At 33.2% G+C, this 27,416-nt stretch overlaps 4 protein-coding genes across 6 annotated transcripts in view; 1 reads left to right on the top strand and 3 right to left on the bottom strand.

Moving 5' to 3' along the window:
- Positions 1 to 9,270, bottom strand: part of LOC101497394 (pullulanase 1, chloroplastic) — a 9,817-nt gene extending 547 nt beyond the window's left edge. Inside the window, exons 1-28 of one of the 3 annotated variants that reach the window (XR_003472617.2) lie at positions 8,998 to 9,268; positions 8,721 to 8,865; positions 8,436 to 8,488; positions 8,168 to 8,276; positions 7,748 to 7,884; positions 7,442 to 7,641; positions 7,125 to 7,274; positions 6,817 to 6,877; positions 6,544 to 6,664; positions 5,772 to 5,862; positions 5,593 to 5,686; positions 5,359 to 5,454; positions 5,080 to 5,220; positions 4,646 to 4,696; positions 4,225 to 4,295; positions 3,978 to 4,070; positions 3,597 to 3,687; positions 3,300 to 3,371; positions 2,933 to 2,989; positions 2,264 to 2,332; positions 2,077 to 2,133; positions 1,913 to 1,987; positions 1,595 to 1,683; positions 1,311 to 1,388; positions 856 to 994; positions 561 to 670; positions 382 to 481; positions 7 to 205 (exon numbers count right to left, since the gene is read on the bottom strand). Coding sequence is in view for 2 of the 3 variants with exons in the window: in XM_027334084.2 (XP_027189885.1) it covers positions 95 to 205; positions 382 to 481; positions 561 to 670; positions 856 to 994; positions 1,311 to 1,388; positions 1,595 to 1,683; positions 1,913 to 1,987; positions 2,077 to 2,133; positions 2,264 to 2,332; positions 2,933 to 2,989; positions 3,300 to 3,371; positions 3,597 to 3,687; positions 3,978 to 4,070; positions 4,225 to 4,295; positions 4,646 to 4,696; positions 5,080 to 5,220; positions 5,359 to 5,454; positions 5,593 to 5,686; positions 5,772 to 5,862; positions 6,544 to 6,664; positions 6,817 to 6,877; positions 7,125 to 7,274; positions 7,442 to 7,641; positions 7,748 to 7,884; positions 8,168 to 8,276; positions 8,436 to 8,488; positions 8,721 to 8,865; positions 8,998 to 9,198 (2,862 nt within the window). In the remaining variant the exon portion in view is untranslated. Of the gene's footprint in view, positions 206 to 381; positions 482 to 560; positions 671 to 855; positions 1,013 to 1,310; positions 1,389 to 1,594; positions 1,684 to 1,912; positions 1,988 to 2,076; positions 2,134 to 2,263; positions 2,333 to 2,932; positions 2,990 to 3,299; positions 3,372 to 3,596; positions 3,688 to 3,977; positions 4,071 to 4,224; positions 4,296 to 4,645; positions 4,697 to 5,079; positions 5,221 to 5,358; positions 5,455 to 5,592; positions 5,687 to 5,771; positions 5,863 to 6,543; positions 6,665 to 6,816; positions 6,878 to 7,124; positions 7,275 to 7,441; positions 7,642 to 7,747; positions 7,885 to 8,167; positions 8,277 to 8,435; positions 8,489 to 8,720; positions 8,866 to 8,997 lie in introns of those variants that run through there. The other 2 variants (XM_027334084.2, XM_073367954.1) reach the window with 2 other exon arrangements.
- Positions 9,271 to 13,657: 4,387 nt separating this feature from the next.
- Positions 13,658 to 18,405, bottom strand: LOC101497058 (putative disease resistance RPP13-like protein 2). Its single transcript, XM_073367204.1, has one exon. The coding sequence runs from the start codon at positions 18,340 to 18,342 to the stop codon at positions 14,023 to 14,025; it is 4,320 nt and encodes a 1,439-aa protein (XP_073223305.1). The 5' UTR covers positions 18,343 to 18,405; the 3' UTR covers positions 13,658 to 14,022.
- A 3,044-nt stretch (positions 18,406 to 21,449) lies between these two features.
- Positions 21,450 to 23,833, top strand: LOC101496417 (uncharacterized). The gene is made up of 2 exons (XM_027333209.2): positions 21,450 to 21,592; positions 21,684 to 23,833. Exons 1-2 carry the CDS (start codon positions 21,577 to 21,579, stop codon positions 23,831 to 23,833), a joined length of 2,166 nt encoding a protein of 721 aa, XP_027189010.1. The 5' UTR covers positions 21,450 to 21,576.
- A 602-nt stretch (positions 23,834 to 24,435) lies between these two features.
- LOC101495324 (uncharacterized) lies at positions 24,436 to 27,101 on the bottom strand. Its single transcript, XM_027333206.2, has 2 exons — positions 26,712 to 27,101; positions 24,436 to 26,609 (listed from the first exon to the last, which is right to left on the bottom strand). The coding sequence occupies exons 1-2, from the start codon at positions 26,722 to 26,724 to the stop codon at positions 24,436 to 24,438; spliced, it is 2,187 nt and encodes a 728-aa protein (XP_027189007.1). The 5' UTR covers positions 26,725 to 27,101.
- Positions 27,102 to 27,416: the final 315 nt, after the last annotated feature.

The raw sequence follows: 27,416 nt of genomic DNA, 5'->3' as shown, positions 1-27,416 counted from the left end.
TGCTGAACCAAAATTAGCATCATGATCACCAGTAATACAGCCTGCAATTATTACATTATTGGTTTAACATCCATAACTGAAAGAATCATTCACATCACATTTTCCTTGGCTCGACGAACACAGCTGTCGTTCTTCGAGGCACAATGAAACAGCCAGAAGAAGACTCATATTTTGATCTCTTAACAAGATCATCAGATGACATTACCTACAATACAATAACACCATGGAACTGAACACCTCATCTAATCTAAAAGTATAAATGGACAAAAATCTAGCAAAGTTATCCAAAGAAATATTCACCATACCAGAACATTACATCAAAAGATTATTTATTGAAATATTCTAATTTTCATCATTTGAATTGTTAAGCTTTATTTGTACCTGAATGGGATGCAATTGAAGACTTCTTGATTGCAGGGAAGGGCTAACAAATGATACCTCTTCTGGACTTGCATTGAAAACAACGACAACGAACGAATATCTGTGGAAAACAAATGTCAACAAAACTAAAGCATGTTCTATTTATCAAACAAAAAATATTAAAATATGCTGTAACATACATGGGATCCAGCTGAGACAGCCCAGGAAAGCCATCGTGTCCATCTTCAATGCTCATCACTATGACTCCATAAACCAATGACGGTCCAGTGTTGTGAAAGCGTACTCGTTGCTGCAAATGACACCGTAAATTTAATGTCTTGCGTACCAAAAATCTTAGGTCTTGGAACAGATGAAACTATTTAAAAAAATTAGTCGCTGATAAAGAATATTCCTTAAAGTTGATTAAGAACTTCAGTATCTATGTATTAATTGATGAAGTAATTTTATATAATGATGAAATTTATAATGTCTCACCTGTATAGCATTTGCCGTCCTCAGGCGGAAAAGTGGTGAAGAATACCTTATACGCAACAGGTTTAAGAAATTGTCGACGGTAGCAAGGATGTCAGTCCTTTGAGGCCCGAAGGACGGGTCTGCAAGTCTTGGTTTGATTCTGAAAAGTCAAAGGTTACTTGAGATCATCAAATAGTAAACTGATGCAATAGAAGTGGTAAACTAAAAATGATTGCCTTACATCACAATCTCGACAACCCAACAGATCATAATTTTTATGAAGGTAAATGCCAAAAAGTGCGCTTAGAAAACATCCATAGAAAAGTGTAATACTTGATATTACTAATAGATTAAATCTTAGAGTTTTTAATAGTAAAAAATATTTCTTATTCCTTAATCAACTACTCTACTACTCTTTAGGGGCGCATATGCAGAACCTTATTTAAATAGTGATAACGAAATATTTAAATGCTTACAGTGGCCAGCTTTTTTCATTTTTCTCCTGTGGAGGAAGACCAACACCCCAATTATTGGAATTGTATGTAAAGTCGAGCCTGAAATTGCAAGGTTAAAAGTGAAGTTAGGTACAGAAGGAAGCACATTATAAGCGACACTATAATATCTGTATAAAATAACAGAGCAACAACTATAAATATTAGAATATTATAATTATAATATAGATGATATAAATTTTGGCAAGGTCAAAACAGTGATATTGATAATTAATATGCATAACATAAGTTGAACGTGTAGAGAATACCTGTTGAACCAATCCCCAGAATTGTATGAATCTCGATCCAGTGATTTTGAGCGGAGTATCTCATCACCAGAGTGAAAAAAAGGTATGCCCTACGTAGAGAAATTCTTTAGTACCAAAATAGACTCATTATAATAAATTCAGAGTTATAATATAAGCAATCCGATTGGTTAAGGTAGATGTAGTACAGGAAACTGCTAGGACTGAATTTATCAAAACACACTGGCCACTTGTAAATATTTCTCTAGATTATCAGGTATAGATAAAATAAATGCAAAATCTCGTGATTTTAGCAGTGAATAAGATTATTTAACTTCTTACCTGTGATAATGCTATTACACTTGTTGCCAAATGGTTTATCCTGCATCTCTCGGCTACACTGATATCCATCGGAGTCTGAAAGTAAAGAATGAAATTGTACCAGAGACGCAGAAAAAATTGCATGAACAAAATAGAATTTGAGAATATTGATCATAGTGATTTACCTTTAAGCTCACAATGTCAAAGAGGGTTTCATTATCATGAGCAGAAACATAATTGACCTGCAAAACAACTAAAGATGTTAAAAATGTTTCTATCATCCATCACATCCATGTTGAAAAAGACGTCCATTACTGATAATTTAAAATCTTGATCATTTCTCAAAATACACAGGGAAGGGAATAGACTTACAGTCTCTATGGGGCATGAGGCAAACGCAACGGGTGTCCCACCATATGTTAATACTTCTGATCCTTTCACCTGATATCATCATAATAAGTTATCAGGGAAGATTTTCATAAAAAGAGTTCTTATTCTGCCTACAGGTATAAATCTTTTATTGATATCAACTACTAGAAAAAATGCAAGTGTTTGCCCGAATGCAGAATAACAACCCATCCGAAGCTGCAAACAGGTATCTGCATGCTATACCCAAAATATCACAAAAAAATTATTCATGGTCTGCAGTCATGACCATCACTTTACCACTGGACCTACTTATTACCGTTGACCCTATCTCTACCACCACCAGAACCCACAACAGTCATCCATTCTCAGCAGAATAAAATAATATTAACAATATTAAATTATTTATACCTCAATTTTAAATATACATTTTTTTCCTAAAATAGAAAACACTAGGTCATACACATCCAAAAATCAAAATAAGAATTAAATCATAATTTCAATATTATTTCACAATTGCTTGTGCAGTTCAATTATTCAAATGCTAAAATTTGAGTTCGTGATCCGATTTCAAATGAGCAAACAGAGCCACGCCACGGTGATATTTGTTCAAACAGTACGCACATAGTACACATTCAAATCCAGTAGACAAAGCTAGTGGACCTGCGTCAATACCTCTTCTCCTTTAGAGTTGGTTAGCACAAAATCTTGCAAGTTTGCAGCCATTCCAATCTAGAAAACATGAAAAAATATGAATGACTAATATATATGCCAAATTTTTGTAGACAGAATAATATCAAATTGATCTGAATAGTGATAACAGGATACTACATAAGTAATAACACTAGCAGTCAAAATGCATGTTTTATTTGTGTATAATTTTCCGTATTATATTGATACAAGTATATACAACCATATATCAAAATTGACAAGAAATACAGCCAGGAAAATATCAACTTTGTCAGCAGGCACCTCAATATTCAATAATTCCAATAGTATGTTCCAATATTTTTAACTTGACAAAATTTCATAAAGCCAAAACCTGGATGTGATCCATTGATGCGGCAAGCATGGATTTCATATCAGCTTCTGTTCCATGGTCATGGTCATTAGGCTGCATAAATAGGATGAAACACTCAGAAGTTTTCGAATTAAAATTGCATGCAAGCATTCAAAGGGATTTCTGCGCATCTTTTTCCGGATGTTAATTTGTGGCAACAAATCACATTAGAACTCTGCTAATGGAGCCAAAGATGTTTACTATGAAGAGGAAAATGAGCAAGTAATAGCAGGTAGCAATGGATCCAGAAATAAGTGATCCAAGAAAGAAAACAAACACCTGCAAAAGTAGACCAGTCACAAAACCCTGTTGAAGAGGGTGGCCGAATGGAGATCCACCAAGCATGGCATCTCGAATTCGATCATTAAATCTGAATATTATATTCCAAAGTGACAAATTAACAAAAAAAATTATTATGTAGAGTATTTTCAATTAACAGTCAAAAGTTTAAGCAATGGCAGGAAATTTTTCAAAGTTCGAATCTAGCAGCCATATCAGTTGAACTTGCATCAATAGACGCATGTTCGGATTGGCTTCTTCCATATTCAAAAAAATGAAAACAAAAGAACATTTAAGGTAGAAGTTCTATCTTGTACATTTAGAAATAAAATGTTTTGAAAGATTATTAAGCAACATATGGCAGAAATAGACAATGCCTACGTCCCAATATGTGTTCCAGAAAGATTGAACTGAGAAGCATTTATCCCACGCCCGTTTTTAGCAACTTCACCAAAGTCCCATCCTTCACCATATCTGTTTTCCAATTAAATTGAAAACAAAGAAAATTATTGACAGAATATGAGGAAAAAATACAACATGCAAATGAGTAAAATAAGAGGGATGAAGATCATAAAGAAATTCACCAATGCATGTAATTCAATAAAAACCAACATTGGAGAACAAGTACATGTAGATGCTTGAACCATCAACTCCATCCTTTTCTTTTGTTAAACAATGGAGAGCATTTTTTGCTTTCACCTGCATCCATCTCATGTAATCAATATTTTTTTCATGTATTTTTATTTGCATGACATAAATTGATATATTGATGCCAAATTCATCTTTTATTAACGTTTATTTGGGTTCCATCCATAATCTGAAATCATGAGGGCCTGAAATATTGAAGTTATATTTTGTCTGTCATCCCTATCACTCAATCACCATTGCAGCATATACTCTGGTATTTACAAGCTACACTTACCACGCAATCACATGAAACAATACAACATATTTATAGGCTCTTATTTATAGTCTATCCATATATTGTACTCATTTAATAACATATTTTCATATTAAATTGCAGCAAAAAGCCAAAGTGAGTTACATACCATTGTGCTCTTCATTATATGACCCATAAGGTCAAATCTGAACCCATCAATCTGAAAAGAAAACACATCACGTGTTCAATGAAAATCAATTTATGGAACCCCATAACATATTTTTAAATTTAATTGAAAAGGAAAAGGAAAGTACAATTAAGGCGAGGACAAAAAATCGTTCCAATCAGGATACTTGTACAATACAACAACAAACTACAAAGCCTGCTGTCTGCTTAATCTCACTACAAATCAGAGATAGCAACTCCCCTAAAGCATCCATGAGCAGAAAAAAATTCTAAAAAAATTGTAGACCCCACATAAAATCAATAATGTACTATTAGGAATTTAGAAGGCATGTGTAATAAACAGAAAAACAGAAAGTTTCTACATCACAAAAATCTAAGAGGTAATGAGTGAACACAGGTGGAAATATAAACAATCACCTTGTAATTGACTGCCCAGTGTACAAGATCGTCAAGGATCAATCGCTCAACCATAAAGTGCTCACTGGCAGTATTATTCATACAAGTACTGTTCTCAATAAAACCATCTGTGTTCCTTCTTAGATAGTAACCTGGAACAATCTATAAGATACATTTTTTCACACCACAGAAACAGAGAGGGTTACAAAATAGTGAAGAAATACTCAATAAGATAGCTACACATAGACTTTTCCAAACAATTACAGGTCAACTAAAGAAAAATTCATGATAATTTCTGACCTTATCAAGGACAGAATGTTCATCAAAGGGCCCACTTCCTTGCAAATGATTGTAGACAACATCCAACACAATGCGAAGGCCGGTACGATTAAGAGCCTGCGATGTATATAAATTTCGATAGACAGAAGAAAAATAATTGATTTAACCAACAAACGATAATGGTATTACTCTTCCACATTACAAAATTAACTACAAATATAGATCCATGCTACTAACATCGGGTTGAATTCATACCTGAACCATCTTACGAAACTCAACTGCACGATTTGGACCATTTGGGTTACTTGCATAGCTTCCTTTAGGGACACCCCAAAGAACAGGGTTGTACCTTTGTAAGACGAGAACATAAATAAGCAAACCGTACCTTATACAAATGTCTGAATTGTCCATCACTGTTGTATTTAGGAACTTACCCCCAGTTATATCCATCAATGTTTTGGATGGCTGTAATAAGAGCTTGTTGCTGATCTGAATCAGGTGGGAAGCTTTCCAGTACCGACGTATCTATCAGAGTGGCTTAAGTCAGATAACATAAGACAATTCAAATCAATATAATCAAGAGCATGTTATATCACATATCTCAGCTAAAAAGCTTCAAAACAAAGAGATCAGAAATCAAGTTTCCAAAAGTTAAAAAAAAAAGAGATGTCAGTTGTGATAGGTGAACATATGAAAAGGCAGACACAATCACACAAATTCACACATACACATATGAAAAGATGAGTCTCAAGAGCAAAGAAATAGCACAGTGATATATGTATGTATGTATCATCATTGTTTTGATTTTATGAAATATATATAAACCAGATAACAAGCCGCGTGATGGAAGGATGGCACAAATATTAAATGGACCTTAGAAATGCCTACATAGACTCATAAGTATTCAATTCATCAATTGAAGACAAAGTAGTAACTAAGACTAAGACAGAGTTAACCTGAAGACAGTGGGAAGCATAGCTTAAACTCACACTAGATATTACGTCAAATTCCGTTTAGCATTTTAAAATTATATTCCCAATTCCTAATTTGCAAATGAGTTGCAAAAGAAAAAAAAATCAGTGTTATAAGAGTAATTGCCCAAATATGACCCATTCGAGTTGAATTTCCATGAAATAAGCTTGAAGGAGGGGGTTTAATCGCAAAAAAAAAAGTTTTATTCAGAGGATAATATGTTATAAATCTTACCAACATTTTTCCAGTTCTCCTTTTGATCATCAACCCCAGCAAACTGAAATGCTGGCAATAGATGGACATGAGTGATACCAGCACTTGATAATTTCTTAAGATGAAGTACACCTGCCGAATCCTTCAAACATGTGCTCATAGATAATTCAAATAAGAATATTGCAAGACAGCAAAACAAGCAAAAATTGAATTATTTTTAACTAAATTCTTATAAGATGGAAATTTTAATCTTATCGAACTCCACCATCAGAAAGACTAAGATTTTGGAATTACCGGAAAAGTAAAGGCCAGATAACCACCGCGAAATTCAGTTTGCACAGAGAGGTCATTGGCACTGTATAGCAAAAAGAAATAGGTAATCTGAATTTAGAATGAGAAAGAAAATACAGCATCACATAAAAAATAAGAGAAAGCAGCAGTACCACGTGATATTTCTAAAAACTAAGCAGTAAGCACAATAATAATTAACTACTTTAAAGATTATGGAAATTTCCTAATGTGTATCGATAACTACCAACTGACAAGCAATATAAGCCTAAAATCATCTTTGAATAGAATCAAAGATGTCAATAAATAGCTACCTGAAATCCCTTATATGCATTTCATATATGCTTATATCAGAGAAAGAATGTAAAATGGGTTTCTCATTTGCCAGATTATCCCATCCATCAGGTTTTAACTCGTCTGAGTCAAGATCAAGCAGAAAAGTCCGCCTGCCATCTGCTGAAAGTCTGCTTAAATACAGAAAAAGAAGAGGTTAAAACAACAAAATCATTTGAGAAATTGAGTTTTATATTTAATTACATAGAATTTGCATTACTAAACTGTTCTTATGAATTATAGAATCTAGATTATAGAGATAATTTGGAAAAGATAGTTGATGCAAAACTGTGCGTACCCTCTAGCATATGGATCATTTGCATAGCATTTTTCAACCCTTGATGTGCTAGGGTGGTATACACATACTTCATAAACATAGTAACAGCCCTCCCAACTTTTTGGCCCTTTCGTTCTCCAAACACCATGTTCCTCCTCGAGAGGAACAATTTCTATGGGATCATCTCCTGATGGGTGCTTATAGATGTAAGCATGCACCAACTGTTTTCACCCCAAAAAAATGCACAAAGATCTATCTTAATATGCGGATAAGCTTGAGGAGAGAGCCGATAAAATTTTTATGTTATATCAATGGAAGAAAATATACTTGAGCAGTGGGCGCCCACAAGTAAAGTGACACAGCTTCCTCTGAGAAAAGTGCACCAAGGGGGCCATTATATGAGAAAAGCTCGTCTAAAACACCAGGTAACTGCAAACCAGTACAATTCCTGCATTTCTCATCAGCTGTGCAAAATCATGAAAGGAAATGCTATTAGTAGACACTAGTGACTGCAAGGCGCTTCTTCTTCTCACATTTACAAAAGAATATTATGATATAAATCCAAATAATCGTCGAGTATAGTGAAAAGCACGTGCTGCATAGAACTGTTGTTTTACACAATCTAGTGCAGCATAGGTCACAAACTAACTGAACTATGCAAATTAAGGTGTTGCTGAACACAAATGTATGCTATTCTATAACTTTTAAACATACTTCTATGTGCTATTGAAGACAGAAAGGACTTACAATCACAAATAACAACCGCCAACTGGGATTTAAGAAAAGATTTAACATCCGAACCGGGTGGCAGTCTGAAAGCTCTGTAACCTCGAATATGTGGAAATTTCTCCACTACCTATAAACACAAAGTTTGCAGTAGTAACTAAATAGTGCTTATTTGAAAGCCACCGCATTGCCAAAAAAGAACAGAATCATAAAGCAATAAGAGGTATTTAGCAGTGCTTTCTATTTAGAAAAATCTTAAATATGATACAAGCTAAAAAGGGTATATTACATTTGCAGAAAGGCCAGCCTTATCCTCTTCAAGCTTAATTTTCAAATCCTCACCTAACAATTAGCAATATAATGAGTCAATGTTCACTTGTAATCAATTATAAATAAGAAAAGTATAATATTTTTTTCTCACACACTTGAACAGCCGTAAACTATAAAGCACTCACGCGGACACCAGAGTCCAGACACACCGAATGATCGAATTTATCGAATGTAACCACATGTGTCAGTGCTACATAGACCAGAAGTCCAAAATAAAGTAGAAAAATAGGCTTGAAAATAGAACCTTGAATTTGACCATTTGAAATGCTCAAAGAAGCATATTTGCTAGAAAGTAAGTAACAAAAGCCATTTTCAACATCAACATTCCAAGCAATAACAAATTCACTGACCCAATAAGCTCTTGAGTACAACAACAAACTATTCTCCATCTGGGTCACAATCATATTTAAACCAACAGTTAGCAATTCCAATAAAAAAAGGGTTTTTCAGAAATGAAACAATGAATGCAACAATCATAAAATGCAAGTGCAAAAAAGTAAGTGTAGTTTAAATAAACAAACCTGAGAAAATGAAGCAGATTCCTTGACAGAAGAAGAAAGAGAACAAGAAAGAGGTGGTGGTGTTTTGATGCGAAGTGAAATAGTTTGGAAAGTGGAAGAAGGAAGGTAGAGTGAAGGGCGAGGGAAGAATGAAGGGAGAGTGAAGAAGGAAAGTGAAATAGGGAGAGAAAGAGAAAAGGGTGAAGATGTTAACCGAAGCATTGTTGTTGTTTCTTCCTCACCTCACACAGTAAGTGTGAGTGAGTGTGTAGATGAAAGAAAGAAAGAACATGCATGCGTGTCGTGAAAATATCAATCATTCACAAAAAGTCAAAAGCCTTTTCAATTAAACATTATTTCTTGTGGACTTTTTTTCGCGGTGATCTGGAATTTTTTTACTCCCTCGCAATTAAATTAATATTAATATTTAAAATTTATACTCTAATTAATATTATCTACATGGCTTGCATTAAAACTAAATAAAATTTGTCTCAAAATAGTGTTGATGGTCTAAACGATCTTCTAAAAAATATTACTTTTAATAATTATTTTTTAAAATAATTTTTAAATAAAATATATCGTGTGATCTATTAATTTGATTTCACGTAATTATTCGAGTTTTTTTCTCTTTTATTTATTTATTTAAGTTTAAATAATGATTTGATATTTTATATTTTAAAATGTCAATAATAATATATATTTTTACATAAACATCTAAAATTATCATCATTTTCAAATAAAATTCATAAAATTAATTATCATCTTCAATAAAATTTAAATTTTAATCAAATTCATAATTCAAATCTTCAAATTAACTCATACTTCTATCTCTCACAATAATAACATCAAATTTATCAAATAACCAACTTACATTTTAAAATTTACATTAGAGATTTGATTTGAAGAAATATATAAAGAATAAAAATATTTTGTCTTAATAATTTGGGGAACAAATCTTAAAGTGTGAGTTATTTATTTGATAGATCTGATGTTGTTGTTAAAAATGGAGATAAGATTTTTATTTAAATATTTGAATTATGGATTTGATGAATATATTAATTTTCTTGATATTGATCATAAATTTTATGGATTTTGTTTGAAAATGATGATAAATTTTCTATACTTATATATAAAAAAATAATAATAACAATGTTGATATTTTAACACATAAAATATCAAATGGTTACTTAAAGTTAAATAAATAATCAAATAAGGAAGAAAAAAAATAAATGACTGAATTATTACTTAAAATTAAGTTATGAGATTGTAAGAGGTATTTTATCTAATTTTTACTAAGATGAACAAACATCAAATAATTTTTCATTTTTAAAAAAATCTAAAAGATACTACATCCAATCATTTTTAATGTCACATTTGCAGAAGAAAAAATTATTCATATTTAATTATCGTTTACAAACTTCTAACGCAACATTAATTATTGATTTCTCAATAATACATGTAGTTATTTATTGTAAATAAAAGAAATATATAAAATTAGTAAACAATTAAGGATATTAAGGAGTTATAAGGTGGTTTAGACGAATAGAGACGAAAGAAATTATAAATTCAACTTCTTCTTCTAATGATTAACATTGACTATTTAAAATAAAATAAAAAAATAAGACTTGTTCAGAGTTTTGATCTTTCTGTTTTCACCAAATTTGCAAAATTGATCCTAATATGATTATGTTAAATGACTAATACTTATGAAATTGCAATAAAAATTTTAATTTTAACTTATATTATTATTCATTTTTGTAATTTAATTAATAACATATAAATAACTAATGCATCTACACCATTTTAAATCGCGAGATTGTATGATTTATCATTTGAAATATGATAAATCACAATTTTATTTTTGTTAAAAAAAATCTAAAAGAGATAAAAAAATTTCAGATTTTAAAATAAAATAACCAATTTAGTGAATTTAGAAAACATATAGAATATTGTAGAAAAAAAATACGTAACAATATAAAAAATAATGAATTTTATTTATTGTCTTAATAAGTGTAAAAAGTCAAAAAATAACAATTAAAAAAATTATTTAAAATCCTTATCCAATATATCTTCTAAAATATGAAATATATATAGAAATAACTTTTTGAAATCTATAACAAATTGACCAATCCATGCACGCTACTTTTTTTTCAAGAGGTCTCTCTTGTTCTCTTTTTTCTTTCTTCACCCAAGATGGGTGCTGTATAGGGTCAATTTTTGGTATAGAATTATATATGTAAATTACTTTATATTTTTTTTATTTAAATAAATTTTTTTAATATATATATTTAATTTTAGTTTATATTTTCTTGTGATTTTGTCAACTTAATACAACTTTGTTTTTATCCGTTGTCTTAGTACAACACATTATTAAGTTCCCATCTTAATATAAAAAAACAAACTATCTTTAATGTTATATATAAGAAGTATTGCTAACTAGTGCTATATAAATTTTGTTTTGAAGGTAATGCTTTTTGGATGTTGGAACAACTATCTATAAAGCTTAGAATCAAATAGAAGACTATAAGGTAATTCTAAAGATTCTACCAATCTACATTATGTCTATTTTATAAGATGAAATTTAACTTTAGATAACTTTTATAGAATTAATGTGGATGTTGTGGGTCCTAAAGATAATATTTGAGAATTAATACACTTATTATAGATAATGAAGATGTACTTTTGGTTGCTGCAACTTGGACAATTACTATTCTACCCAACTCTGATGTGGTTGGAACTATTAGGTTCAAATTAGTGTTTCATTTTGGAGTTGAATTGGGCTTATGACACATTATGATTAAAGGAGACTCCCTTAATATTGTTAGAACTATCAATGCTTATTTTTTAAATAATTATTATATGGGATCATCTATGTTGTTGCAATTTACACTATTTATTTACTTTATTTCTAGTGGCTCATGTGAAAAGAACAACTAATGTATCTCCTCACACTTTAGCCAAATTTGATTTAATTTCGGATGACACTATTTGAATTGATGATTGTTGTCCTTGTATTTGTTCTTTTAATTTAACTTGCTAATGAATGTTCCAATATTTATTATAAAAAAACAGTGCTATAAATAAATTTTAAGTTTAATTACAATTTTAGCTTCTTTATTTTTATCAATTCATGAATTTGGTCTTCCTATTTAAAAATCTAATAGTTTTGGCCACTCGTTTTAATTTTTTAACTAAAAAATGATAACATGTTTTTAATTAATGTGATATATGATATAAAATATTTAACACCCGCGAAATTACAATAAAGCTCTTTAAAAAGATAACTTTCAACTTCAAAAAATTTATATTTTTCTAATGTAACTAATGACATATGAATAATAAATGCATCTAGATAATTATATTTTATTAAATCTTATATTATATTATTTAAAATATGTCAAATATTCATTTTTTTAGTTCAAAATTCTGAAAGAGAATAAAACTATTGATTTTGAAATAAGAAACTAATTATATGAAGGGTGAAAATAGCATAATCGCAAATTTAAATTTTAAATATACAATTTTTCAATAAAATTTATTTATTTAATCTCTAATGTCCTCGTGGCTCTCTTTAGCATTTCTCATTGTAAGTGCGATTGATTAAAGCTACGGTAGATTATTTGTTCACAATCAACTTAAAAAACACTACTCGTGGATTCTGCAAAAATAAGTTTACCACTTGGATCATCATGATTTTGTTTTGTTCTACTTTGCGAGAACGGGCACCAATTCCATTAAATTACAGAAGAAACAGATATGGTAACCTCAGCAGGTGGCAACTAATTTGGAATCGTCTCATTCGTTCTCTATTAACAATAACAGCTTTTGAATCCTATTATGCGAATTGCTAGGTTCTATCGCTGATACTGTAATTTTATTCATATAAAATCACACAACAATTAGGAATTATGATTCATTGCAAAACCTAATTGCAAAACCTAATATTATTACTACCGTTGCAGAAAACTAGCCATGCTGTTCCATAAGGGTACCAGATCAACGATACAGGACAGGCCAAATATACCACCAAGCTAGAAGTCAGGTATAAATCTTTCATCATTTTTGCCTTTTCGATTGAGAAAATACATTGTTTAAATCCAATGTTTCTTCTGTAGAAATATAGATCCCCGTGTACATTGTTACATTGGCCAACTTGGTATCTTTGATAACTTATTAGGCATGTTGTGGTAATTATGTCATAATACTCTTTCCTTGGATCTATTTTGTTGTTTTGGTTCTATTTCATTCGTGGAGGAAGCAATGGAATGATTACTAGCTCTATTTTTCGTTATATTTGATTCATAAGGATCGGGTTCAACTCTAAAAATTGGTCCAACCTAATTTTAGGACCGGGTAAGGGACGCACCAAACCCGGCCTAACTTGTCATTTGTTTACCCCTAGTGAAAGTAAACATTTTTTTTTCCTATGTGTTATACAATGTTTTGTTAATCTGGATTATTATTTCACATATACACCTATCATTGGATATGGTACTCCAAAAAAGGCTAATTCCTGTATTGTTCGTTGAAGCGTGTTGGGTTTTAAACAAGTGGATTCTAGAAGAAATCTGCCGGCCAATTTGCAAACAATTGCAACCATTAATACTAAAAAACATTTGGCTAATACGAGCCTCAGTTATGTGGACCGATGTACGCCACTCAAGTAGCTAAAACAATCAAATTACAGCAGGTACAATATATAATATACAGAACCGCATGCTACCAACATGGATAACAATAAAGGGGGGTGTTAACGCAGAAGGTTAATATCCAAAATCCATGAAAAATAAACAAACTCTCCTTCCTTTATTTCCTCACAACTATTTGTGAGTAGTAGTTCAACATGCATGCCAAGAAATTAAGTTGATGAAGTTTGTTTAACCCCATTATCCCAGAAGATTAAAATACGCCACAACAGATAAATTCCAGCAGCTCACTGCAAAAATATTTTGCGTAATTAAACTATTAGGTGTCAGGAAAGAAAGCAAACATACAAAAAATACGCAACCTAGTGCTTACCATGTTGTGCAGTGATGGAAATATATTCTACTGAAAATTAGTTTGGACGACTTGACAATTGGGTGGGATGTTATGTGCCTCAGCATTGATTTCTGTTGGCATGTTTGTTAACTTCAACTCAAGCAGAGTGTTGACATTCATTAGTCCATAAGGAAGCATTTTCAAGTGCGAACATGATCTGATTTCCAGTTGTCTGAGACAGGGGAGTGCTCCTGATTCTATAATCCATTCCTCTAGTTGCTGCAGCACCCAAAATTTCAAGACATGAAGTCGAGGAAATACTTGAGCTTGGCAATACATGGTTTGTCCCACATAAGAGTCTCTTAGTAAAGACAGTGTTCGAAGATTTGACAATTCTTTCAAAAGTTGCATGGGGTCCTCCTCTAGTTTTGAATGTGATAGGGTAAGTTCAATGAGGCTATTCGGGAATTGGGACAAAATAGATGAACTGCTCAATTTTCCTAGCAAATACATGTCAGTGAGATTTACATTATTTTCGAAGGACTTCAAGTGTAAAATCCAAGGTTTCCCTTCTTCATCCCTTGATTTTAGTCTCAGTGATTGAAGGTGTTCTAGTTTGGCAATCCAATCAGCCACTGCCTCAAGTTGTTTTGTCATTGCTTCTTGCTGTAATGACATTTGTTGGCATGCTAATCCCAATTTCGTTATACTGACCAATGTGTCCAAGCCATTCTTCACTGGAGTCTCCTCATCTACAAAAAGACCCCACAATGTCTGGAGATCATGTAGGAAATTATCTCTTAGCTGAGGCAGAAGAAATCCGATGAAAGAAAAATGATCCTTTCGTTGAGGTGGGAGTCTGCTGTGGAAAGTCTCACTCAAGAACAAGTGTCTGAGTTCCATCTCCCAGATGGAGGTAGGTAGAGTATGTATATAAGTATGTTTGAGGTCAAGTGTCTGTAGCTTCAACAACTTGCTTATAAATGATGGAAGTGACTCCAAATAAGTCCATCTTAAACCAAGATACCTCAGCTGCGAAAGTCTTGCTATGGTTTTAGGCAATTTGGGCTTGTAAACGCGTTCAAGATCAAGAACCCGTAAGAGTAAAAAACAATCGCTCAAAATAGATACCTTCATGAAGTTGCCTATTTCTTGGCCAGGTTTACTTCCCTCTCGAGCATCGAAAGACAGAAAGGAACGAACATCCTTGTAGTAGGTTCTCAGGGAAGCTGAATCATTTCTATTACTGTCACCATGAATATGATTGTACCAGATATGATCGGTATTAAGATGATCTGTCACCCAACGTATGATGGAGTTTTTTGGTTCTGCATTGGAATCTGTGGTAGTATTGGCTTTAAGAAATATAGAGTTGTTACCTTTTGTCCACCAGAGTTGTCGTAAAGCATAGGGGAGACGACATGTTTTGACCTTGCCATTGCGCTTTCTCTTGGCAATTTGAACGAGGTTCTGATCTATCAACTTTGTCAAGTACCGTTCCGCTACTTGCTCAGGGAGCTCTTGGTCTTCTCCATGATGCACTCGTTCCTCTGCAACCCACAAAATAACCAGTCTTCTAACAGGAATCCCAAATTCAGCAGGGAATAGCCCAAAGTAAGATAAACATCCCCTTAGATATAGAGGTAAGTCCACGTCGATTGTTTTAAGTGTTTCAGACCAACGCTGTGTTTGATCTTGTTCGAGCATGCTTGACCGCTCCTCATGTTTGACATCTTCTTTATGTGAAAGGAACTCACTCATTTTTAATATTTGTAACGGCAGACCCCCACACTTGATCACAATTTCTCTTCCAACCTTGATGAGTTCTTCTTGGGGAATGTCCACTTTCAAATGTTTTGTGAACAACACCCAACTACTTTCATCATCTAATAACTGTAGTGGGTGAGCAAAAGTCGTATCTCGGGCTACATTTATATTGCGAGTGGTAAGAAGAAATCTGCTGCCTGTTGACATGTCGGGTATGGCCTCTTTCAAGGTACCCAAGGCATGGGATGTTTCTATGCCATCAACAACTATGAGATACTTTTTATGTGCCAATGTTTGGAGAACGTCCTGATTATTACAGGAGGAGATCGAGCCGTCTTCTACCATAATTTGCTTGGCAACCTTCTTGGTAGTTTCTTCTACAAGCTGTGGAGAAGAAGAATTTGAAGGTAATGACACCCATACTCGGTTCTCAAAGTTGTTTTCAATATCTTTGTTGCCAAATATGAACTTGGCAAGTGCTGTCTTCCCTGTGCCTCCAATTCCAACGATTGAAGTAATGCTGCGACGTTTCTCACCTGACAGTAACTGAGCCATCAAAACTTGTGCATCATCGTCAAATCCAATGACATCAAATTCCTTAGCAACGAGAGACAATTGTGTGGTTCCACGTAACCCTTGAACCATTGTGGACGACGACGACTCGGTACGGGCCCGAAATTGTACCAAACCATATGCCCTTCTTCTTCTAGAGGCCTCTTCAATTTTCTTTCTGACAGCATCGATCTCTTTACTGATAACACGCCGGGTCCAGTACTTGAAAGTGTAGGTCAGAATTGACTTATACCTCAACTTAGCATCATACTGGTTAATGACAGATGCAATATCACTGGCAATACCTCGCATTTGCTCCACCCAGATTCTAGATCTTCTATCTAGTTCTATCATGTCTCGAAACAGTGCATCCATCAATTCCTCTTCTCCTCTGATTGATTGGACTTCCTTTTTGAGCCCTGTGACAGGGCAATACGAGGAGGAGGCAGCTGGTTCTGGTTCTGGATCGTGTTGTTCAACAATCCTTTGAATCTCTGTCTCTTCTTGCATGCTTATTCTTGGGTGCGAGTTATGGACAAACTCTTGTTGTGTTCCTTGAATATTTGTAATGCCATAAATGACCTTCCTGTCGCAGATATTAAGAATCTCTTCCAACAAGCAGTTGATGTCCATGGCAAACTTTAATCTTCTGCTCCAATAACGACCCTTTGGACATGCATCAAGAAGAGATTGGCCATATTGAGCCACGGCTTTCAGTTGACCAACCCATACTCGTTGTCTTTCATTCAGGCCTTCTGTACTTTTGGTATCCCTAAAAAACGCATGCATTAGAGCTAAATCTCTTTCGACGCATTTCAAATTCTTGTCCATAGACCTCCACAACTTCATAGTCCAGGCAATAACTTCATAAAGTGGAATAATCAATTGGAAAAGGAGTGCAATATGGAGAGGGAGAAACAGGGACAAGATGAGAATCATTAAATCAATAAAAATGTAAAAGACTATGCTCATCTTCAGCAGTCTTAATATTGCTCTTCTTTTTTTTGGCTCCTTCTGATTGGTCTCCAGTTCATGCGTTCTTCTGACAATGTTGGGTTTATGCTCTATTGTTCCTCGTTTTGCAACAGCTGGGAAAGCTTGAGAAACTCCTACAAACAACAAGGCCGCTGCCCAGCTACCACCATGGGGAACAAAAAAGGAAGCAGTATAAGTAATAGAGACAGGGATGAGTTCTGATATTATCAAGCTCTCCGCTGGCAAATTTGGAACGGGTGCTGTTGTTTGTTTGTCTCTCACTCTCATGTCTAATTGCCCCCCAACTTCGTAAGTCAAACTTCTGTCAAGTGCATCTCCAATTTGAGTTCTAACATACTTCATCTTCTTTTTAAATTGCCATCCTGGGACACATCCTTCATAAAGGACCTTCTTACTTTCTCTTTTGGCAATGAAATTTTCAGCAACAACTGTCGTGTAAGTAGAAACAATCTTTACCTCTTCCAACCACACACTTTCTCTTTCATTTGTTGACTTCAACTTTGACACAATGTTTTGCAGGTCTTTGAGGCCATCTTTTACTTGTTCCACCATCTTGATCACTTTATTACCGGTAATTAAATTTTGATTCAAAATGTGATCAAGCTTCTCCATAGCTGCTGCTACTACTGTGGCACTGGAAGGTGGTGGTACTTCTCCTTCTAGAGCTGGATTTTCAACGAAGACACTAACAATATTTGTGTTTAAGGACATTCCGATATGAGAGACAGCTCTCATCCTCCTGCAGATCTGCTCCAGCTGTTTCCCGATCTTGTATTTGTCAAACCAATGCAGAACGCCCAACCTCCTCCTCTTCACTGATTTTATCACGAACGTTTCTATCACATTCTTTGCATCAACAGCAACGTATGTCAAATTCTCTGCCCATTCTGTCAACGCTTGTTCCTGCTCTCCGTCCCCGCGTTGTTCAACCTGTTCTAACAATCCCCGCATTGACCGCAGCTCTATTTCAATCCATTCTACGTGCCTCACTGCATCCCCCAACACTGCATACTCTTCAATGAGGAAGTTAGCAACCATTGATGCTACCACATCTAGTACAATTTCAGCCATGCGACCTCTGCTCTGCTCTGCTCTGCCTAATTAATATTTTCGACTTGCTTTTCTAAACGAGTAAGGAATTTCTCTCGCTCTGTTCCCTTCAACAAGTGTAAGAACCTTTGCTCTATATTTTGTTTTTGAAGTTTAAATTTGGTTTAAAAACTATGATACGTGTCTAATTAATTTATAAAGTATTTATAAAACACTAAAAAAGAAATTGAAACCAAATGGTTTTAAATTAATGCTACAATAGAAAAAAGGGAAATTATTCAGATACTTTTTTTTGGCCAATGGTAAAACGATCTATCATTTAATGAAGTTATGGCAGTCCCATATAATATTGTTTAACATTAAATAATTCACCATTGGCCAAAAACAATCTCGAGATAATTTCCTGATATTGTTACGAGGGCTTTTGTTGTTATTGAGTAAAGTAGTTTAATGTGTTTGGTTAAAAATTGATTTTAGTTAAAAGTGAGTTAAATATAAATTGATTTATATTTGAATATATTTAAGTTAAATTGAATTGAACAATAAATTGCAATGTAAAAATCACATTTGAGGTCAGAAGTTACAAAGAATCAAATTTGTAGGCAAAATCAATTTTATACCTCAATAATTGATTTTTGCCTCTCCAAAAGTGGAATCATTGTTTGATTTTAATTTTGGGATGTAAAATTGATTTTGACATGTTTGGATGATAATGGAATGACAACACAATCTGCATCCACTCGAATTCGTCTCGATTTGAGTAGAGAAAATCCGCTATGATTAGTTGCGGGTGTAGACTTTCTCCGAAATTAAAATTTGGGGGTGGTAACAGGTTTAAGAGTGTTTATATCTACTCTGCACCTAAATCCATCCCGTTAGTAATATCATTATGATTTTTAAATTTTATATTTCTGTACATATTCAATATAATTAATATTTTTTTTAATATTAAAAATTATAATCTTATCTTTATAGAAAATATGATTTTAATATTTTTAATTTTATTATTGTATAATAATAATTATTTTATTAAATTAATTATAATAAATATGACTTTAAATTTATTATTTCATGTATATGGATGATTGTAGGTAGAGAAACCCAAACTCCGTCACGAGTGAGGATGAAAACTTAAATTTCACACCCGATAAAAAACTGATACATACGTGGGTTTTCATGACTAGTCGAGTGTGGGAATGAGGAAGACAAAACCCGCGATTGCCCCGTTCCATCCGTCGTCATGAGTAGAATTTATTTTGCCTCTAAAAATAACTTGAAACTATGATTTATAGTTTGAGTCTAATTGTAATTTTTTCGCTTAAATTTATTATTCAACTAATTTTTATCTAAATATATTAAAACATAAATTACTTTGCATTCAAAATACTTTTTTCTAAAATTAATTTATTCAAAATCATTTTTAATCACCACACCACATAACTAAACATAGATTTTGTATGTTTGAACAATTGTTCTTTTTAGCAATACTTTAAATAGGAATATGATGTTGTCCTCTCCCTGTGTTCGCTGTTATGAGATATATTTTTTAACTTGTTATTTTCTTTCAAGTGTCATGTTAATAATGATGTTGTTAGTATTTTGTAGGTGTTCCTTGTCAATGTGTTATGAAATATATTTTTTAACTTGTTATTTTGTTTCAAGAGTCGATGTTAATAATGATATTGTTAGTATTTTGTTAAGGGTGAAGATCAAATTCTTGAACTATTTATCATTTCACTCTCTAATTTTTCCACTTTAACTACTAAACCAATTTTATATGTTTTAATATTTGCAACTATTTTAATATGTAACATTGGAAAAAGTTACTAATAAGTACTTTATTGGTATTCTAAAATGGAAAATAATGCAGCAATATAATCTTCTAAACGTTACGCTTAATTTGAGACAAAGTAATATTTAAAATGGAAATTGGTTTTTATAAACGCAAGTTGTACACATGTTTTATTTATTTATAAAATTTACAACTTTCAATACAATTTTTTTTTATCTTATTCATTTACTTATGACTTAAGAGTACATTTTAGTATTTATTTATTTATTTTTATATAATAAGTTATTTTTTACTAATATCGAAGTAAGTCAAAGCGTTTTGGAATCTGCATTTGCCTTTGTTTATTTCGTTGGACTTGAAAGAGGAAAAAAAGCGAATATTTTGGAACATGCACGAGTTTGGAAGAAGAGGACAAAGATGTCTGTGGTGGCTGTATATTAGATGGATGCTCATCTAATTTTCTATATTTGTCTATCTTTACATGATCTTAATTTTTGGTAGTATAAAATGCATTACTGGATCCTACCTTCTAGTATTGTATTGGAGGCGGAGGACAAACACGAGGGGCCGAAAGATTATTGGCCAGCCCAGTACGGGTACTAGGTAAAATATATTTGGCATGTTAAGCTAGTGTACGTATGGTTTCACTTTTGAAAGAGCAAAAACAAATTTAGAAAGGTAAAATTGATCGTAACTTTAACTTTAAGTTAAAATTTATAATTTTTGACTGCAAACGAAATTTTTATATTTAAAATTATTGTTTAATTTGCATTTACATAATATATTTAAGTATAAATTAATTTTCATCCACGGTTTGGGTATGATTTAAATTTTTTAACCATTATTTTCTCTCACCTCAATATAAAAAATAAATTAGATTAGGAGTGTATTTTGTACTATATGTTGTATTTTGTGTATTTAAATAAGATAACTCTTTCTTAAAAACAAGGTGATTTTGATCTCTATATCGGAACTTAAAGAATCTGTTTTTATAAAATAAATAGCTAAAAGCAGTTGAATTGTAACAAATAAAAACCGGTCATTTTTTATAGAAATTAAAATAAAATATACATTTTAAAGAGACTAAAATATATTTTGAAGTACTAGTGTTTTAAGTACATTGTTTAATAAATTTAACATAGTTAATTTTGATGGAAAGTTGTGTATTCAATATATTAAAATTTAAATGCTAAACTTTTTTAATAAATAATTTCCATATTTAAATCTATAAACAATGCACTTAGGACACTCAACAACATCCTTTAAAATATTATTACGTATATTACATTAAATATTGTAATATTTTAAAAGTGTGATGATAACAGCAAATAGAAAGGAAACCTGAAGGCATTGCACAGCAGGCATTACAAGCCACTTTAATGTCTTCTAATTCGCACTATTTCTTTATCATAATTGTGGCATTGCTCGAAACAGAATAGCAATCCAGTAGAAGCACAAAAACAATGTTTCTGATAGTTGGTAAGAGCAAGTTTGTTTTGTATTTATTTATTTTGTCAATAGTGGTCCTAGTTTTCCTTTCTACTTGACATAGATATGTTTTTTCTTTCAGTTGTGGCGAGTGTAGTATATTCAAGAGAAACAGAATCAGATCATCATAATAGTCTCGCAAAAGTGTGGAATTTTTTGGAACTTCGGATTCTGGTTGCTATTAGTCTCTTCTTACAAATGCTACTCATCTTTTTAGGAAACAGAAGGAAGTATATAGTTGATAAAAGGCTAAAATTGTTAATATGGTTCACTTATTTGTCAGCTGATTGGATTGCTACTGTTGCACTAGGAATTCTTTCCAAAGACACTAAAGATCATAAGACAGACCCCAACTTTCTAATTATGGCCATTTGGGCACCATTTCTTCTTGTGCATCTTGGTGGCCCTGATACAATAACTGCCTACTCTCTTGAGGACAACCAACTGTGGCCACGGCGTACGCTAGAATTAGTATACCAGCTTGCAGTTGCAGTTTATGTTGTTTACCGGTCGTGGAACAAAAATCCCCTTACATATGTCACCGTTCCTATTGTCATGGCAGGAATAATCAAATATGGTGAGAGGACTTGGTCCTTGCGGTCCGGTAGCAGCAACGGCTTCAGAGAATCTATTCTGCCTCATCCAGATCCAGGACCAAACTATGCTAAATTCATGGATGATTACACTGCTAAAAAAGATGAAGGATATCATGTTACTTTGGACGAAGTGAATGAAACTACTCCTATGGTATTGGATCATAACTCTCAAGGGGAAACCAATATACCAAATCCAAATATTCCAGATGCTCAAGCTTTACATGATGGATTCAAATTCTACAACATTCCTGAGTGCCTATTTGCAGATCTTATCTTTAGCTTTCAAGACCACACAAACAGCCAATTATTCTTTCAGAAAGCCATGTGGAAAGATGCTTTTAAAGTAATTGAGGTTGAGTTAGGATTAATATATGATATGTTATATACCAAGGCAGCACTAACATATTCCTACCGTGGCATCTTCCTCAAATCTGTGAGCTTTTTCTGCACACTATCTGCATTCTTCACCTTTTCATTTCTCATATTTAAACAACATTTATATAATGAACTTGGTTTTAAAGGACACAAACACATGAATTATGACCTGATTATCACTTTTGTGCTTTTCATCGGGGCAATTATTCTTGAGATATACGCGGTTATTGTTTTACTTTCTTCAAGTTGGGTAATGAATTGGATGAGCAAGCATAAGAATAAGAGAGTAGATCTTCTCTATAAGTTTATCTCATTCTGTCAAATTTGTTTCAAAGTCTCGCACACTATCAGGTGGTCTAATAAAATGTCACAATTCAACCTCATAAGATTCTGCTTGAAAGATGAGCCCATCAAAACTATTGAAATTCAGAAAATCCTTCGAATCCATAATTTTTTTGAGAAGTCTTACTACCAAAAAACAAAACGAGTCTCTGAGGGATTGAAAGAACTCATTTTTGACCAACTTAAGGATAAGTCTGAGGAAGCAATAAATATTGAAGCATGTAAAAAGTTATGTGCCCACAAGGGTGATCGAGTTCTTATCAAATGGAACTGTCATATTCGAAACATTAACCAGAGCATTAAGGAGGTGGAGTTTGATCAGAGCATTCTGCTTTGGCATATTGCTACAGATCTTTGTTATTCTTCAGATGAAGATGAGTCTCAAATCTTAAATCCTGTCGCTCTGCAAAGTCGTGAAAAAAGCCAATTGTTGTCGGATTATATGTTATATCTTCTAGTTATATGTCCTTTTCTATTGCCTAATGGAATAGGACAGATAAGATTTGAGGACACATGTGCAGAGGTGGATGAACTTTTAAAAGAGAGAAAATACATAAGAGAAAGAAGTAAAGTATGTAAGATGATACTCAGAGTGAATACAAAAATTTCACCATCAGAGGTTAAAGGTGATAGAAGCAAATCTGTGTTGTTTGATGCTTGTAGGCTTGCCAAATCTCTAGAGTCTTTAGAAACAGAGGAGAATTGGTCCAAAGAAAGGAAATGGGAAATGATAAGTAATATATGGGTGGAGATGTTGTGTCATGCAGCAAGCCAATGTAGAGGATTTCATCATGCCAAGCAACTTAGCCAGGGTGGTGAGTTGCTTACCCATGTCTGGCTTTTGATGGCTCATTTAGGCATAACGGAACAATTTCAGATTTCTAAAGGTCATGTAAGGGTAAAATTGAAGCTGTCTTAAACTTCTTGTTACTTAAGTCTTTTTTGCAGTGTCACAGATGACATAATATAGGAGTGTGCCTTTCCATTTTGTGTTGAACCAATGTAATTAATGATATAATATTGGAATTTGGTTGGTATTTTGATCCATACGTAACACTTGGTTCTGAATGACACTTAAAATGATGAATTATTCTGCCTTATTTCCTTTACCTGATTAGAGTTTATATATCTTTTGTGAATTGATTGATTTATGGTCTGGATTGTGAGCTACTCGTTTGCAAATGTTCAATATACGAGACCATGCTAATAAAAATCTATTGGATGTTTGTAAAGTTAAAATGCTTTACCTTCTAAAATAAATTGCACATTTTTGGTTTTTGAAAAGCCACAACAATTAATATGCGAGTAATAGTAGTAGTTCAGCATGCACGCTGAGCAATTAAGTTCACGAAGTTTGTTGAATCCCAGTAACCCTTCCGTTACACGTTCCAAATAAACCACAACATTTAAATTCCAAGAGCCCACTGCCAAGAGCATTTTGTGTAATTAAACTACTCTAGGTGTCAAGAAAGATAGCAAACATAAAAAAAAAAAGAGGCAATTGGGTACTCACCAAACATTTTATGAGAGCTTCAACTTTGCCCTTACATGACCTTTAGAAATCTGAAACTGTTCAGTTATGCCTAAATGAGCCATCAAAAGCCAAACATGGGTAAGCAATTCACCACCCTGGCTAAGTTGCTTGGCATGATGAAGTCCTCTACATTGGCTTGCTGCATGGCACAATATCTCCACCCAAACATGACATATCATTTCCCATTTCTTTTCTTTGGACCAATTCTCCTCCGTTTCTAAAGACTCTAGTGATTTGGCAAGCCTACAAGCATCAAACAACACAGACTTGCTTCTGTCACCTTTAACCTCTGATGGTGGAATAGCTGTATTCACTCTATCTATCATTTTGCAAACTTGACTTCTTTCTTTTATGTATTTTCTCTCTTTCAAAAGTTCATCCACCTCTGCACATGTGTCTTCAAATCTTATTTGTCCTATTCCATTAGGCAACAGAAAAGGACACATAACAAGAAGATATAACATATAATCCGACAACAATTGGCTTTTTTCACGACTTTGGAGGGCAGCTGAATCAGTAGCATTTAAATCTGAATCTTTAGAATAACAAAGATCTGTAGCAGCATGCCAAAGCAAAATGCTCTGATCAAATTCAACCTCTGTAATGCTACGGTTAATGTCACCAACATTACAATGCCATTTGTCAAGAACTCGATCACCCTTGTGAGCACATAACTTTTTACATGCTTTAATATCTATTGCTTCCTCAGACTTCTCCTTAAGCTGGTCAAAAATGAGTTTTTTCAATTCGGGACGAATCTCTTCTGTTTTTTGGTAGTAAGACTTCTCAAAAAACTTATAGATGCGAAGGAGTTTCTGGATTTTGATACATTTTATAGGCTCGTCTTTCAAGCAAAATCTAATGAGGTTGAATTGTGACATTTGATTAGACCAGGTGACAGTGTGTGAGAGTTTAAGAAATTTTTGAAACCATGAGATGGATTTGTAGAGAAGATTAACTCTCCAATTATTATGCTTGCTGAACCAAAGCATTGCCCAACTTGAAGAAAGTAACACAATGACAGCATATATCTCCAAAAGAATAGCTCCACCAAAAAGCACAAAGGTGATAATTTTGTCATAATTTATGTGAATGTATTCTTTAATATTCAGATCATCATTTATTGGTTTGGTTCCTTTGATATGCAGGTGATGATGGTTTACTTCTTTATTATTAAATATAGAAAATCCAATCAATGCAAAGAGTGTACAGAGAAAGCTTACAACTTTTAAGAAGATGCCACGTTTGGAGTATGTTAGCACTGCCTTTGTATAAAGGATATCATACATCAATCCTAGCTCAACTGCAATCACCTCGAAAGCATGTTTCCAATCTATGCTTTGGAAGAAAATTTGGCTGCTTTTATGGTCTTGAAAACTAATTATGAGATCTGCAAACAAGCACTCCGGAATTATGTAGAATTTGTATCCATCATGCAAGTAGGAGACATTTGGAATTTCTTCATTTGCCATTGACCTTTGAGAATGATCCAATAAGGTAGTGGGAGTAGTTTCATTCACTTCATCTAAAGTAACATGATATCCTTCATATTTTTTAGCAGTATAGTCATCCATAAATTTAGCATAGTTTGGTCCCGGGTCCGGAGGAGGCAGAATGGATTCTTTGAATCCCTTGCTGCTTCCGGACCACAAGGACCAACTCCTTTCACCATATTTGATTATTCCAGCCACAACAATAGGAACAGTGACATAATTAAGAGGGATTCCGTTCCATGATCTGTAAACAACATAAATTGCAACTGCTAGCTGGTATATTAATTCTAACATATGTCGCGGCCAAAGTTCGTTGTCTTCAAGGGAGTAGGCAGTAATTGTGTCAGGACCACCAAGATGCACAAGAAGAAATGGTGCCCAAATCGCCATAATAATGAAGTTTGGATCTATTTCAGGAATTTTGCTGTCTTTGGAAAGAATTCCCAAGGCAACAGTAGCAATCCAATCAGCTGACAAATAGGTGAACCAAATCATCAATTGTAACCGTTTATCAGCTATATACTTTCTTCTGTTGCCAAAAAGGATTAGCACTACTTGCAAGCATAGACTAACCATAACCAAAATCCGAACTTCCAATACATTCCAGACATTAGTCTTCCCAAACTTGTCTAACTTGATTTCTCTTGAATATAATAAACTGGTAATAACTGTAAAAAACAAAAAAAATAAACATGTGCAATCGTGATCAATTTGCATAGAAATGAAAGGAAGATTACTACTGATGCTGAAATTACAAACATTCATCTTACCAGCTACCAACATTGTTTTGTGTTTGCCACAACTTGTGAGTTGTCACGAGAGACTATATGATAAATGATAATAAAGCAGTTGCTGTTTGGAAATTGGAGATGGAAATACGTTAGGCAACTTTTGTTCATATATCCTAGATTAGATTAATTAATCTTACAATAAATGTTTTGTTATTACCTACGGTTGTTTGCAAAGTAAAGAAACTCTAAATATGATTTTTTAAGTTTTAATTTAACGGACAAATGTCGATATATTTTAGAATTTGCCGCTCCAAGGCAGGATTTCTGCAGGGACGGATCTTAGTTATGACAAGGGGAGGCCACGACCCACGGCCACCTCAAAATTTTCTTCTTCAGTGAAAATAAGTATACATACAATAATATTTATCTATAGTATATGATATATATAACTAATTTCTCACTAATAATATTAAATTGTGGAGTAGCTTAGTAGTAATGAATATTTTCATAAACCTCTTATCACGGGTTCAAGTAAATTCTGATTGCTTTTCACTCTGATATTTTATATTTTTATATTTAAGTTTCTAAAATTGGAAGAGAATCAAATCATGAAAATATATTTTGGATCTCTTGAAATCATAAAGATATAATTTCTTAAAGGATTTTTCTAATACATCAGGAAATCTACTGCGGTGGCAGCCATGATCGAAGATGGCGGAGATTAAACCTCAGCTCTACTTGCTT

Source organism: Cicer arietinum, chromosome 4, assembly GCF_000331145.2.
Source record: "Cicer arietinum cultivar CDC Frontier isolate Library 1 chromosome 4, Cicar.CDCFrontier_v2.0, whole genome shotgun sequence".
Taxonomy (NCBI): Eukaryota; Viridiplantae; Streptophyta; class Magnoliopsida; order Fabales; family Fabaceae; genus Cicer; species Cicer arietinum.
The sequence above is the reverse complement of the archived record's forward strand: the minus strand, read 5'-3'. Positions and strand labels throughout refer to the sequence as shown.

Bases quoted from the DNA above. Each gene is read 5' to 3' on its own strand.
- LOC101497058 (XM_073367204.1), bottom strand. From the start codon at position 18,342: ATGGCTGAAATTGTACTAGATGTGGTAGCATCAATGGTTGCTAACTTC.